The 15,190-nt window shown below is 43.4% G+C and overlaps 1 protein-coding gene and 1 long non-coding RNA gene across 2 annotated transcripts in view; one reads left to right on the top strand and one right to left on the bottom strand.

The window, feature by feature from the left end:
• LOC140500239 (uncharacterized) overlaps nt 1-1,456 on the bottom strand; it is a 56,798-nt gene extending 55,342 nt beyond the window's left edge. The window contains exon 1 of the long non-coding RNA XR_011965659.1: nt 1,372-1,456. This is a non-coding gene — a long non-coding RNA (uncharacterized lncRNA). The remainder of the gene's footprint in view (nt 1-1,371) is intronic.
• Nucleotides 1,457-1,497: 41 nt separating this feature from the next.
• Nucleotides 1,498-3,687, top strand: CCDC166 (coiled-coil domain containing 166). The gene is made up of 3 exons (XM_072602565.1): nt 1,498-1,712; nt 2,049-2,514; nt 2,817-3,687. The coding sequence occupies exons 2-3, from the start codon at nt 2,059-2,061 to the stop codon at nt 3,564-3,566; spliced, it is 1,206 nt and encodes a 401-aa protein (XP_072458666.1). The 5' UTR covers nt 1,498-1,712; nt 2,049-2,058; the 3' UTR covers nt 3,567-3,687.
• The last annotated feature ends 11,503 nt before the right edge of the window (nt 3,688-15,190 follow it).

A 15,190-nucleotide genomic window follows, 5' to 3' on the forward strand; every position in this document is an offset into this window, starting at 1 on the left:
CTTTTTCCATGTGGCCAATACTGCTTTTTAAGGAGTTCTCTTCAAGGAATTTTTGTACACTTTTTTCCACTTAACCAATTCTGCTTTTCAAAGACTTCTCTTCAGTGGACTTTTGTGCCTCTTTTTCTATTTGATCTATTCAATTTTTAAGGTGTTGTTGTCTTCAGTATTTTTTGTGCCTTCTTTACCAAGCTGTTGCCTCTTTTTCAAGATTTTCTTGCATCACTCATTTCTTTTCTCAATTTTTCCTCTACCTCTCTTGATTTTTAAAGTCCTTTATTTGAGCTTTTTCAGGAATTCTTGTTGGGCTTAATGCCAATTCATGTTTTTCTTTGAGGTTCTGGATATAGCAGTTTTGACTTTGTTGTCTTCTTCTGAGTTTATATTTTGATCTTCCTGTCACCATAGTAACTTTCTAGGATCAGATTCATTTTTGTTGGGTTTTTTTGTTTGTTTGTTTGCTTGTACAGCTGTTTTCAGAGCTAGTTCTTGGGGTCTGTAAGTTTTCAGTTCTTCCAAGGTGGTTTTATCTAAGGAGATGTGTGTTTACTTCTCTCCTGGCCTGTGTTCTGGACTGTGATTACCCTTTTCCACCATGAAGCTGTGACCAGGGTCCCCATTCCACAGCAACTGCAAACTCTTGTGTATTAGTGGTCTTCCTTCCCCTGGGACTGTGACACAGAACTGTGACCCAGATCCAGTGCCAGCAAAGTTGTTTGGAGGGGAACTTGGAAGACCTCAGGTGAGCCCACGCCTTTTCTCTGCCATCTGGGCTGCACCACTTTCCCCCCACTATCTAAGGAGACCCTCTGAGCTCTACATCCTTCATGAACGATTGGGATCAGTCATGATCCCACAGACATAGGGAGGTACTTTTTCCTCAAAGTATTTGGCTCTCTATACCTCTACCCCAGAACCTGAGGAGGGTAGGAGATAACTACTTAAAAGCTCAGGGTTGTTTCAAGTCTAGAGTTTTCCCCAAAAAAGAAAAAGAGTAGAAAGGTACTCAATGCTTAATGTATATTTGATTCTGATGGTAATAGGGAGCCACTGGAATTCATTGAGTAGAAGCAGGATGTGATAGGAAAATCACTTTGGCTATGTGAATGTTGGAATGGGGAGACACTTGAGTCAGAAAGACCATTTAGGAAATGATTACAATAGACCAGATGAGAGGTAATGAGTGTCTACTACGTGACCTGTGTGAACACAGATTTCCTGATCACCACTACCCTGACCTTTCCCCACCCCCACCCCCAAATAAAAAGCCTTCAAAGGCATTTAACAACCTCAGAGCCTCTTAAGGGACCCAAATATTGATTCTTCTATTTCAGTGCTGCCAGTATCAGGGGAACATAGACAGCCACAAACCTTGCTAAGAGTCTCTTCATGGATATGTACACATAGGGTACCAACGCCCCACAGGCATCCACATGCAGAAGTACATGGGGTACTCCCTTCTTGTGATCACTGCATAGCCAGGGATTGGTGGAGAGGGTGAATGGAGCCAGGGTCTAGGCTGATGCAATAGTAAAAGTGATGTTTAGAGCCTTGGAGTTCCTTTGACCTTCTCTATAGCAACAGAACTCCAAACCCTTCTAAAGGGACTGGCTGTCAACATCCACAGGAAGGGATCTTCCAGGCAGTGAAGAGCTAGAAATGAGGTGACCCCATGAACTCAATCAGGCTCCAACCAGACCAGGAAAGAACAGGTTAGTAGCCCCTGATCCCTCAATATCTGTCTGCCTCTTCCTCCTATTGAGTCCCTGCCCCCTCTCTCTTATTCCTACCAGGTACAGGGGAATGAGAGGGTTGATCCTAGAGGACTGGGGTGTGGGTGGAGGAGGAGGGAGACCAGATTGTGTGACCTTGGAGGATAAAGAAGTGGGTGACAAACTCAGGGGGATAAAAGAATAGGTGAGATGACCCCAAGAGCACAGAGTAATTTGTGGGATGGTCCTAGAAGGATGGATATAATGACCTCAGGGCACAAGGGAGTGGGCAGAATGACCTGGGCAGTGCTCCTGAAGTCCCACATATCCCCACAGGCCCCACCCCATGGCCTCAAAGAAGAAGATTGGGGGCGCGGGCCGCCGGGGTGCAGGGGGCACGGGAGGCACAGGCACAGATGGCACGGAGACAGTGGTGCTGTCGGATCGCTATCAGTTTCTACAGCGGGAGTTTGCAGCATTGACTGAGCAGCTAGATACCTATGAGAAGCGTGTGCAGAATGTGCTCTGGGAGAATGATTTCCTGGACCGGGAGGCTGCCCAGCTACGTGAGGAAAACCGGCAATATGCATCTTTCATGTCCTCACGGGCCCAGCGCTGTGCCAACTTTATCATCACTCTGGATGCACAGAACCGTGCAGACCTGGCCCAGGTGCACTTCCAACAAGAAGAGCTTACTGCTCTGTACCAGGGTCGCGAGGGCGCAGTACGCTCCCAGCTCACAGAGATGGAGGACCGCTCGGCCAAAATGGCATACCAGGTGGAACTGCTACAGCCCTTCAAGGTCAGTGACTCATGGGTGAGCAAGGGTACAGATGGGGGTTGCACCCAGGGCTGGGGAAAAGGAAGAATATGCAGATGAGGGATTAGATAAGGAGGACTTCACAGTGCCATCAGAGATGGCTTGTAAAGACCATCAGACTCAATTGGTCCTAGCCCCATACACATATCTGTCCCCTGAACCTCAGAGATGCTGGCTCAAAGGTCTGGACATGGGATAACCTATATCAAACCTAGGGGACTATACAGGGGACTGTCCGTGTCAGCACCTTGGGGCTGATCCTATGGTCCCCTGGACCCTCCCAGGAGCTACAACTGGAGCAGCTGGCCAGGATCAAAACCCTGGAACGAGAGTTGTTGCACATGCGGGTGGAGCACACCCAACTGCTGCACCGTGTGAAAGGGCGCTTCCTAGAGGATAAAGCTGCATATGAGCGTGAGGCCCGGCAACAGGTGCAGTTGCTGGTGCGCAGGGCAGAGCGCGAAGCCTCTCGCTCCCTCCTCAAGCACATTCAATCTATCAAAGCTGAGAACAGGCGTCTCAGGCAGGAGCTTCTGGAGCTCCTGCTCCGGACAAAGCTGCTACATGATACCAGGCAGGAGCTGCTAGAGCAGCGGAAGAGGTTACGGCAGGAGCATGAAGACACCAGGGAACTGGCGGAAATCCATGGCTGGCTTCAGCGGGGCCCCAATGGGCCCCGGCTTTGGGAGCCACCACTCCATGAAATTGGCTCCACTTCACTCTCATCCTTGATCACATCTTCCTCACTCATCCCCATGTGCACATCCTTGGCTCCTTCCTCACCCATGCCCCAAGCCTCACCCATGCTTCCTGCCTCACCCTGTCCCTTAACCTCACCTGTTCCCCCAGCCTCACCCACAGCCCTAGACTCTTCAGAAAACACTGCAAGGCCCAGTATGCTGGCTGGTAGCCCCGATGCCTCTTCATCTGCCCCTACAATCACCAATACCAAGTCTCCAGCTCCAGGTGGACCTCATGAGGTTCCCTCTCAGTCCTCTTTACAGAGTCATGGCACTTCTCATATGAGTCTATGAGCACAGGATCAAAGGCAGACCCCTGAGCAGCACCCTGGAAGCTGGAGAGGGTTGGGGGGGAAAGGGAAAACAAGAAAGGGAGAGTTTCTAATAAAGGTCTATGTCATGTCCCAAGTCCCAACATTTATGGTGATCTATGTATGACCTTCAGTGATTTGCTACCCTTTTCTGTGCCTCAGTTTCCTCATCAGTAATAAGAAGGAGGTGGGCCAAGTCATCTTTAAAGTTCCTTCTAGTTTTAACATGCTATGATTCTAGGCTTATTCTTTGTTCATTTATTTACCTATTTATTCATAATGTGAACTGGTAGCTAGCTGGGCCAGTAGATAAGAGCACTCTGCCCAGTCAGGAAGACGAGTTCAAATGTGGCCTCAGACACTTACTGTCTGTGTGACTGTGGTCAAGTCAATCAACCTCTGTCTGCCTCATCTGTAAAATGTGGATAATAATAGCACCTACCTTGAAGAGTTGTTGTAAGGATCAAAGGAGATAACATTTGTTTAAAAAAAAAACCACTTAGCACAGCACCTGGCACATAGTAGGTACTATATAAAAGCTTATTCTCTCCCTCCTTTCCACCAATGCAAAAAAAATGGGACAGTTTGTATGGGTTCAGCGTGCACCAGTGATACATTTACCGTAGAATTCTACATCTGGTTTATTTCTCTGCTCCCTGCAACCTACAGAAAAAGTCTGTCAAATGTTCTACATAACTTGGCCACCAGGTGACACTAGCCTCTAGCCACTATTCAAAGGCTTTAGTCAGGTATTAAGAGCAGGTATGCAGGTTTTCCCACAGGCTTCAATATTTTCGTCGCTCATCAAAACTCTCAGTCTACCAAATCTTAGATTTTTTTTCTTTTTCCAATAACACAGCCTCCATAAAATGCTGGGTCTTTGGATATGGAATAAGAAAATGATGAGTTGCCCTGAAATGTTAAAATTAGAGAAATGTCAACGATTCTGCCTCCTTTCCCCCCTCCCCTCCCACCCCCGAAACATTTAGGACATCTCATGTTCTCATTGGTTTCATAAGACTCAAGTTTAGACATTTTTAATAGTCATGTGATTCATTCAAACAAAGCAAGGTAAATTTTTTTAAATTAAAGGAGCTATCAGGACCAACCTTTTCCTAAATCTTTTACCCAGTTCTGTTCCTGAATGAACATAACTCCCATAACTAATCGTTCCTCTTAACTCTATGATACCAGTGCACCCCAGCACTCTGGAACATGCTCCAACAGCAATACCATAAATCTTGGCCAACAACACCAGGTCCTGACCTCAGTTCTGGCTGGTCTCAGGCCCAGTAGTTAGCATCTCAGAGGCCAATGAAATAGCAGCAGTCATACTACCATTACTTGATGCCACTAGCTGGTCTTCCTTTTCCTTCTTCCCCTCTGTTCCTCTCTCCTTTCCTTCTCTCTCTCCCTTCATATCTCTCTCTCTCTCTCTCTCTCTCTCTCTCTCTCTCTCTCTCTCTCTCTCCCTCTCTCTCTCTCTCTCTCTCTCTCTCTCTCTCTCTCTCTCCCTCTTTCCCTCCCACCCTCTTTCTCCCTCTCTCCCTTAAAAGTTGGGTCAGCCACATGGAAAGACTCCAACAACAAGAAGACCAACAACCTCTTCCTATGAATAGCCCAAGAGAAAGGATTGAGTTGCAAATATGTATGAATAATATCATCCTTTCTCTCAACTTCTTAATTTCAACATAGTCTCAAATTTGTCACTAAGCAGTCCTGCTTTCAAATCTTGAAGACTCAGTTTCTCCTGTGCCTGCCCTCAGAGTCCCTCAGACTCCCACTGAAATAAAATATATTGTAAACCCTGATCCAAGGCCAGTAGTTAAAAACGCGGGTCTGCACCTAATTATAAAAGCTTGGGTTACTTTTACTTTCCTCTTCTATAAAATTAAGAAGTTGGGATAAGCTATCTATAATGTCCCTTTCATCTCTAGAGAGTATGATTATTGTTAAGTTACAAAGTGGGCTACATGATACGAGGGATGCTCACTCTTTCCAATATTATTTGCTATAGTTTTGGAAATGCTAGCAGTCACAATAAGATTAGAGAAAGAAGTCAAAAACATAATGATAGGTAAAGAGGAGATAAAACAATCCGTATGTGTGGATGATGTGATGGTATGCTTGGATCCTCCTAGGAAATCAGCAAAATTACTAACTGAGAAAATTAATTGCTTCAGCAAAGTTACAAACTACATAATATACCCTCAAAAATCAACTGTATTTCCATATAATAATAACAAAATCCAAGAAGCAATAATAGAAAGGGAAATCCCATTTCAAATAACACAAAATGTTATCTTGTGGGATCAACCTACCAAAGCACAAAAAAAAAAAACTTACATAGACTCAATCACAAAGTGCTCCTTTTAAAAAAAAATTTATTTTATTTTCAATTCATCAGACAAAACAAGCATTTCCATAAGAGTACAATAAAAAAGATGATTGCGAATAAAACTACAAACCTACCAGGTACAACTTGCTATTCCCTGAAAATATACAATGAAGTTATGTAAATTTCCTTTTTTTTTTCTTCCCTCTCCCTGTCCAAGATGCCTACCATTAGACACAAATAGGTATGTATATGTAAAAATATTCTGTACATACTTCTATCAGTTCTTTCTCTGGATGCAAATAATGTCTTTCTTCATATGTCCTTTATTTTTAATGTGTTTATTTTATAATAGTCAAAATTACTTAGTTGCCTAAAGTTGTTCTTAAAACAATATTCCTTTTACTTTATATAACATTTTCTTGGTACTGTTCACTTCATTCCATCATTTTTTGCAAGTTTTTCCATGCCCTTCTAAAATCATTGCATCATCATTTCTGATACCACAGTAATATTCCATCACAAACATACACCACAACTCATTCAGCTACTCCCCAATCGATAGGGACCCCTGCAATTTCCATTTCTTTGCCACCACAAAAAGAGCTGCTATAAATATCCCATTCACATTCAAAGTTATAATTACTATTTGTGAATTTCCCTCCATCTTATTTTTACTATTTTCTTTCTGAGCCTCCTTTTTCACCTATCCCCGTTACCTTATCTTCTCCCCCCACACTACCATCCCCCCCACTTCATCCACCCCTCCAAAAGTCCCCCAATCCCCTCCCCCCATCTTCCCAATCTCAGTCTAAACACACCTCCAAAAGTCCCCCAGTCCCCTCCCCCCATCTTCCCAATCTCAGTCTAAACACCCCTCCAAAAGTCCTTTCCATCCTCCTAAATCTCAATCTACATACCCTTCTTAAAGATCCCCCCATTCTTTCCCCCCAGTTTTCTCACCTCTCTACATGTTAAGAAGAATTCTACACTCTTCCAAATATACATGTTGTTTCCTCTTTAACCCAGAGGAGAGTAAGGTTCCAACATTACCAGCCCTCTCCACTTTCACCTGCTTTCTCTGTATTAGTTCTCCCTTTCACACCTCATTTTTATAATATAGTTGCTCCCTTTTACCTTTTTTCTACCTAATTTTGTTTTTTAGACTCAACCCATCATACACAACTCAGCTCTAACCTTTCATTCAAACTATTTTAGTAACAAGTTTAAAGAATACTGATAAACATTTTCACATAGATATATATGTATATATATAGATAGATAGAGATATATACGTATGTATGTATGTAAAATAAGTAAATAGTTTGACCTTAATAAGTGCTTTATAATCAGTCTTCAATGTTTTCCTTGTATTCCTTCTGGATCTTTCATATTAACTTTTCCATTATGTTTTTGCTACAAATACCTAAAAGTCTTTCGGCTTATCAAAAGTCCACTTTTTTTTCACTCAATTATACTCAACTTTTCTGGGTAAGTTATTCTTGGAAACAATTCTTTGGCTCTTTGAAATACAATGTTCTTTTAGAGTAGAAGCTGCCAGGTCTTGTGAAATTCTGACTATTTCTGCAGTTGCAATATTTTCTCCTTAACCTGGGATTTCTGAAAGTTGGCTTTAACATTCCAGTAAGTTTTCCTCCTGGAATCTCTTTCAGGTGATGAACAGTAGATTTTTCTTTTTTCTACTTTACCCTATTGTTCTAGAACTTCAGGATAATTTTCCTAAATAATTTCTCTCAATATTGTATCCAGGTTTTGTTTTGGTTTTTATCATGACTTTCAGGTAGTCCAACAATTCTTATATTGTCTCTCCTCAATCTGTTCTCCAAGTCAGTTTTGTTTTTTTTCTAATGAGATGTTTCAGATTCTCTCCTATTTTTTCTAGTTTTCTGGTTTCATTATTTTCTGTTGTCTTATCATTCAATTTCTCCTACCTAATTCTGGTTTTCAAGGAATACTTTTCTCTTTTTCCACTTGGTTAACTTTCTGTTCATAATTTTCTTATGTTTTTTCCCCTAATTTTTCCTCATTCTCCCTGATTTTTTAATTCATTTTTAAGTTCTTTCAAGAACTCTTTTTGGGCTTATGACCATTTGATGTTACTTTTTTCGGTAGGAGGAACTTTTTTTTTTAACCTCACTATCTTCCTCTGAATATGAACCCAGATCCTCTTTTACGCCAAAGTAGCTATCTAGGGTAAGTTTCTTTCCGATTTATTTTTATTTTGTTTTATTTTTAGCAGCTTATTATCATAATCAATTTTTTATCTCAAATTATGGATGTTGCCCTGGGCCTCAGAACCTCCTTACTGTTATTTTCTGAATTCTGTCTGGGAGCTCAACCTCAAGGACTCTTCTCCCCTAAGCCCCAGTTAGAGCTCTCAGTCCCACTGTACCAAAAATGTTCTTACCCCTTGCAGTACTGCACTCACCAGGCATGTGCTTACTCCTCCATGACTAGCACTTGACTTTGTTTTGAGGGAGGGAGGGCTGTGTAGGTCACCAGCTTCACTTCTCCTCCAGAGCCATCTGAATCCAGTGACCAGATATTTCTGCCAGTACACAGGGGGCAGCTAGGTGGTGCAGTTGACAGAGCACCAGTGCAGGAGTCAGGAGGACCTGAATTCAAATCTCACCTCAGACACTTGACACTCACTAGCTGTGTGACCTTGGCCAAGTCATTTAACCCCAACTGCCTCATCCTGAGTCATTTCCAGTCATCCTGATGAATATCTGGTCACTGGATTCAGATGGCTCTGAAGGAGAAGTGAGGCTGGTGACCTGCACAGACCTCCCTCACTCAAAACAAAGTCAAGTGCAAGTCATGTCATTATTTCTCTGATGGCCTGCTGGTCTTCCTCAAGGAAGGACGAACACACTCTTACTCCTCCTCCCCCACAGCCAACGCCCAGGATCGTTTCTGGTCAGCACTGCTAGGGCTGGCTTCTGGAAACACTGTGGGGTGGGGCAGGGGGAAGAAATGCCTTCAATTTTCCCCTACTCAGCCATCTACTGCTCTTTATGAGGTAAAAAAGTTCATGACGTGAAAGTTCCTGAGCCTGTGAGGTGAAATTTCTTGAGGCCTCATCTGCTTCTCAATCAGCTGCCCTCAGGGCCTATTGTTTGCCAGTTCAGTGGAGGTATCTGTACTTAACTCAGGCCAAACCTCAGCCCCTGGAAGTTCCATCTTTTTTGAGGTCTTCTCAAGCTACCTTAGGAGGACAAGGTCCTCACCCCTTTATTTTTGCTGCTCTGCATTCATTTCATGGAGATGTCCTGTTTGTGGAGAACATCTGGAGAGCCTGGACATTTCTGACCTACGTCACCATCTTCCCAGAATGTTCTTTTCCCAAGTGAAGAAATAAAGAACAGAGGAAGAAATAAACAGTCAGCGTTCCTTCGTGGCTAGGCAGTGCCAGCATGATAAAAATGTCAATACTACCGCAGCTAATTATCATTTTAATGCTTAGTAATCAAATGACCGATACTTTATAGAGATACTTTATAGAAGCTATTTTTTTAAAAAGACAGTATCCTTCTATGGATGATAGCAGTCCCTCCCCAGCACTCTGGAACATGCTCTGGCAACTCCATACCCCCTAGTCTCCAACCAAGCTTCTACTTTGCAGGGAGTTTTTGCCTCTGGCTGCAGGGGCAATGAAAAGTTATAAATTATAGGTTCATTTTCCATTTAGAATATGGATAAGAGCTACCAGAATCACAGGACACCATGACAAATTACTTTAGCTCTCACCTCCTAACATCCCTTAACACCTCAATCAATCAGCTATGTGCCAGGCGCTATTCTAAGCACTGGGGATACAAAGAAAGGTGAAAAAAATAGCCCCTGTTCTCAAGGACCTCACAATTTAGTGGAGGAGATAAGATGATAACAAATGTATGAAGACAAGATACATCCAGGTTAAATTGAAGATAACCTCAGAGGAATAAGAAGGAAAGGGAAAGACATCTTACAGGCTTGAAGGAAGCCAAGTAACCAGGAGGTAGAGATGAAGATGGAGAGAGTTCCAGGCATAGGGGACATCCAATGAAAATGCTTAGAGTCAGTATCTTATTCAAGAAATAGCAAGAACCCCAAAGTCAGTGGATCATAGAGTGCATGGAAGGGAATGTGGTACAAGAAGAGTAAAAAAGTAGGAAAAGGCCAAGTTAGGAAGGACTTTGAAAGCCAAACAGAGAATTTTATAATTGATCCTGGAGGTAAAAGGGAGCCACTGAAGCTTATTAAATAGAGGAGGAGCTGGAATTGTTCTCTCCAGTTTGGTCACTAGCTCCAAATTTCAGATTCCAGCTCCTGGTACTATATAGACCCCACAGCGCATTACCTATCTATATACCAATCCAAACAGACTTCCTGTCACACCCAAGAAAGTGTTCAAGGCTCATTCATGATCTGGGTGTGTTCTCAGCTGATAAACGTATCAGAGATAAGTGGAATGGGGTGATTTTTCCACTAGGTGACACCCAGTTAACCCACATAGGTTCTCATCCTATAAATGTCTCAGGGTGTAGCATCTTATCCCTTACTTTAAATGGGGAGGTATAGTTATCTAGGCTGACCACCCCCCACCCTGACATAAAAAAATGTTTTTAATAAATAAAAGGAGGGTGATTAATTAATGACTGGGACTTCTCGACAGAGTTGAGAGAATCACTTAGGAAGTGGACATGAGGAGAAAAAACCAGGGCTGGGAGAATAAAGGGCTAGGGCAAGATCATCCAGAACTTACCGAATACAATAAATAGCTACAGAGGGTCCCTCCTAATGATCAAGTAGGATCAGACTGAGGGAGTTGCAAGTCTTTGCTCCCCTACCCTCATTATACTTAGAGAACTCTCAAAATGCCCCCACCCTCACGCTCACGTAGGAGTATATAGGGAAATTCCTAGCCTAGAAGAAAGGAGCGGAGAAGAGAAAGCAAAGCCTGCTCAACTTGCATCCCTGTGAGAGTCAGTGGGAATTCCACTTTCATTTTTAATTTCACTGGAATTGCAGTAACTATATGTGGCCAACTTTAATTCTTTGGCACAATGAGGGGAATGGGGGTGGGGGTGGGGAGAGAAAGAGGAGGGAAATGAAGGTTCAATCAAGGTAACTCCAATTTCTTTAAAGTGTTTTACTAACTCTCTCTTAAAGTTGAACTCTGGCTGCTTTTTGTATAGAAAAGCTCAGACTTTGTTCTCCCTCTAGTGGACAAAAGGGATATTTCAGCCTACTGAAAGGTTGAGAGCCCTGCGCGTGTAGTTGAAAGGGAATTGTTCAAGCAGCACTGCCACCCAGCGGCTAATTAGAATATTGTACTGAGGAACTCCCCCACCCCTCACTAGATTTTTAAAGTGTCTTCCTTACCCAGAAGGGAGGCAGCTCCAAGCCCAGTGTCACATTAATTATTCAGAACCTGATTGCCATAGTTAGGAAATGGCAACAGAGTCAGGGACAGAGGTCACTTCAGGTCCCCCAAAATCTAATTCATGCCTTTTTTTTTTAACACATTCCACCTAGACAAATAGATGGGATGCATCCAATAATCGTCTGGATTATTTTAATTGTCTCCCTCTGCAACAGTGATAGCCACTTTGATGATGGCATGTCCAGCTATACCTGGGCAGAATATTGTGAGGGAAAATTGTATTCTAGCCATTTTAAAAAAGGGAATTTACCGCACATACCTCTACAAACTATACAAACATCTGTGAACTAAGAAAATCTACTTATATGTAACACTGACTACCTTGATTCCGCTCCACCCCCCACCCCCCACCTGAAGGTCAGGTAGATTAGAATTTACAAACATACACACACATACACACACACACACACACACCCCTACTTTAGAGCCCTTAAGGGGGTTGGAAGTGTCTAAGCTCTCTGCCTTGAGCTCCAGGCCCCACTGGCGGTGTTCCTGCAAGTGTAGAGTGTAGTCCTCTGCACAATCAGATTACTGAAATATTTACTTCAGAAATAATTACAACTATATAAATTTACTCCCCTACATGTCCCCCTTATATCTCAGTCGCTAGTGAGAAGAAAGGGATTAGGTTCCTCAGTTTAGCTCAATTCCTATAGAAAACAATCCTAGTTCCAAGCCTAACTTCCACCGTCCTCCACCACCTCCACCACCCCCAGTCCCAGGCACCCTGGCTTCCCACAGCTTCTATGCTGGGCTGGTTGACTGCACCACCCTGCCTGTTCCAGAGGCCCAAGCACTTGAAACAAAGAAACCAACACCACCAGGCCCATTTCCTGGAGCCAGGGTAAAAGGAGAGCAGAAGAACTTTCCTTCTCCTCCCAAAAGTTCAGTTCATGGCATCTGCTGTGGGTGACAGTTGATAAAAGTTGCTGAAATAGGAGCAGCAGAAAGAATGCAGAAAAGAATGAAGCCAGACTAGTTCAATCTTGCCAGTTATGAAGACAGAGGCAGCCAATCAAAGAAGGCTCTCCCTACCCACATGGTAGGGGACTAAGAGACCTCCATGTTAAGCAATCTAGACATGCTCCAAAGGTTCCTCAAGGGTGCTTCCATCTTAAGTGAAATGGGTATGCCCAGACATACCCTGGTTATATATATTTGGGTTATATTAGAGTGAGTTTAGATCCAGTAGTAAAAACCCATATCCTCAAATACCTGTTTGCAAATGCCCAAAGTTTCACATAATGAACTAGAGATCTAAACACAAAGATGCAAATTTGATCACACAGATACTGCTGAGAGTTGGTGGGATGAAGTCCATCACCATAATAAGACTCTAATTGGATACAACTTCTTCATAAGAAACAAGACAGGCAAAGAAAATCTATTCATATTAGAAAATGTAAGAACCAGAGAGGGAAAGAATGGGGGGGGGGGCACTAGTATTATACTCATTTGCTGGGTAGGTGATTCTTGGTTTCAATCCCAGTTCCTTTGACCTCTGAAATATCCCATTCCAAGCCCTTTAATCCCTTAATGTTGAAGCTGCCAGATCCTGTGTTATCCTGATTGTATTTCCACAATGCTCAAATTGTTTCTTTCTAGCTGCTTGCGTGTTTTCTCCTTGATCTGGGAACTCTGAAATTTGGCCACAATATTCCTAGGAGTTTCTCTGTTCCTATCTCTTTCAGGAGGTGATTGGTGGATTCTTTCAATATTTATTTTGCCCTGTGGTTCTAGAATATCAGAGCAGTTTTCCTTGATAATTTCATGGAAGATAATGTCTAGGCTCTTTTTTTGATCATGGCTTTCAGGTAGTCCCATAACTTTTAAATTGTTTCTCTTGGATCTATTTTCCAGGTCAGTTGTTTTTCCAATGAGATGTTTCACATTATCTTCTATTTTTTCAAACTTTTGGTTTTGTTTATTAACTGCTTGGTTTAACTCATAGTCATTCATTTCCCTGAACTCAATTCTCTTTTTCAATGAATTATTTTGTTCACTGAGCTTTTGAACCTTCTCCTCCATTTGGCTAATTCTGCTTTTTAAAGCCTCCTTCTCCTCACTGGGCTTTTTGGACCTCTTTTTGCAATTGAGTTAGCCTCTTTTTAAAGCTGTTATTTTCCTCAGCATTTTTTTGCTTCTCCTTTAGTAAGCTGCTATCTGCCCTTCAAGTCTCATTTCTATTGATGATCATTTTTGTTTCTGATGTTGAGCTATTTGATGGTGCCAAGGGCTTTGATGGAGATAACTTCTCTTTCCAGTGTTCAGCAGCTAAGATTGATGAGGAGGAGGAGGAGTATCTGAAGAAGGAGTTGCCAGATCATACATTCACAAAGGCTGCTTCCCAAGATCATGGCTGCAGTTGGCAGTGGTAGTGGTAGTGGCCCAGTAGGCCCCTTCTTTACATGAATCACGGCTAAAATTCTAAGAGTGTGGATGGTCTTGGGGGCACAGCTATTGCCACAGCTGTTGAGTTCAGGGTCCTGGACTATCTCCAAGGGGAGGTGGTAGTCAAGATGGTGGAGGGGATTTGACTTGTCAGCCACATGCTGCCTCTTGTCTGTCTTGGGCTGTCTTGCCGGTTCAACTAGGGTGGTTTGTCTGACTAGATGATAGTTGATTGGCAATTGGTTGGGACAACTGACCCCTTCTCCAAAGGAATTGTTTCCCATTATAATGGCTGTAGAGGTTGGGATGGAAACAAGACCTGAAACAGTCTAGGGATACTGCTACTCCCGATGTGCCTGGGCTTACTTGTCTGACAGTGGCAGTCAGTATTGGTGGTGATGAGGAAAGTGTGCTTCTTCTCCACAGTGAAGGTTGTTCAAGCAGTGATTGCTCTCCTCAATGAACCCAAAGATGTGAGCTCAAGTCTTGCTGAAAGCATATCCTGATTGTATGACCAGGTTGTGGTTTGTTCTTTATTCTCAAAGACAACCATGATGTCAGGGAGATGATGACATAGCTTGCAATTGACTTTGATTTGAGTGAGGAAGGGCTGTGCAGGTCACCAGCCTCACTTCTCCTCCAGAGTCATCTAGACTCCATGTGTCATCACGTTGACTGGGGATCATTTTATACTAAACTGTAGGTGAACTATATCCAGTCAGTCCATAAGCATTCATTAAATTACCGGTTTAATAACCTTGCCCAAAGTGGCACAGTGGGTAGATCTGTTGGTCTGGAATCAGAAAGACCTAAATTCAAATACAGCTTCAGACATTTACAAGCTCTGTGACCTTGGGCATGTCACTCAACCTCTGTTTGCCTTTCTTCAACTGTGAAATGGAGATAATAATAGTCCCTACCTCCAAGGGTAGTGGTGAGGATTAAATGAGATAATATTTTGTGCCTGGCACACAACAGACACTATATAAATGCTAGTCGCTATTATTATGATTATTAAATGGAAGTAAGGTGGGCCCCCAGGTGTCCTGCTCACGTGCATTCACATCTGTACAAGCACGCCCACCTGTGCGCACACAGGGACACACACCCGGACCTGGCTTCTGGGTCCTCTCCTCCTCTGTGAGCCCTGCCAGCCCTCACAGCGTCCACAGGTAGGGACAGAGCGACGAATCCACAAACGGAAGCTGCAGGAGGGAGGAATCTCGGAGGAAAAAGAAAAGAATGGAACCCTCGGCCCCCTCCATCCCACGTCCTGGGGCTTAGTAAGGGGCGGGAGGATGTTGGGAGCAGGAGGCGTGGCCACGAGCGCCAAGGCGGAGGCTGGGGCAGGTTGTGGGCGGGGCTAGATCAAGGTCACGCCCCCAGAGTGGGCGTGTCCCGGAGCTCCCGGAAGTCGCTTCTGAGAAGAGAA

Source organism: Notamacropus eugenii, chromosome 4 (assembly GCF_028372415.1).
Source record: "Notamacropus eugenii isolate mMacEug1 chromosome 4, mMacEug1.pri_v2, whole genome shotgun sequence".
NCBI classification, from domain to species: domain Eukaryota; kingdom Metazoa; phylum Chordata; class Mammalia; order Diprotodontia; family Macropodidae; genus Notamacropus; species Notamacropus eugenii.

Coding starts and splice junctions, on each gene's coding strand:
- CCDC166 (XM_072602565.1), top strand. CDS start 2,059: ATGGCCTCAAAGAAGAAGATTGGGGGCGCGGGCCGCCGGGGTGCAGGG. Junction 2,515..2,816: donor AACTGCTACAGCCCTTCAAG/GTCAGTGACTCA, acceptor GGACCCTCCCAG/GAGCTACAACTGGAGCAGCT.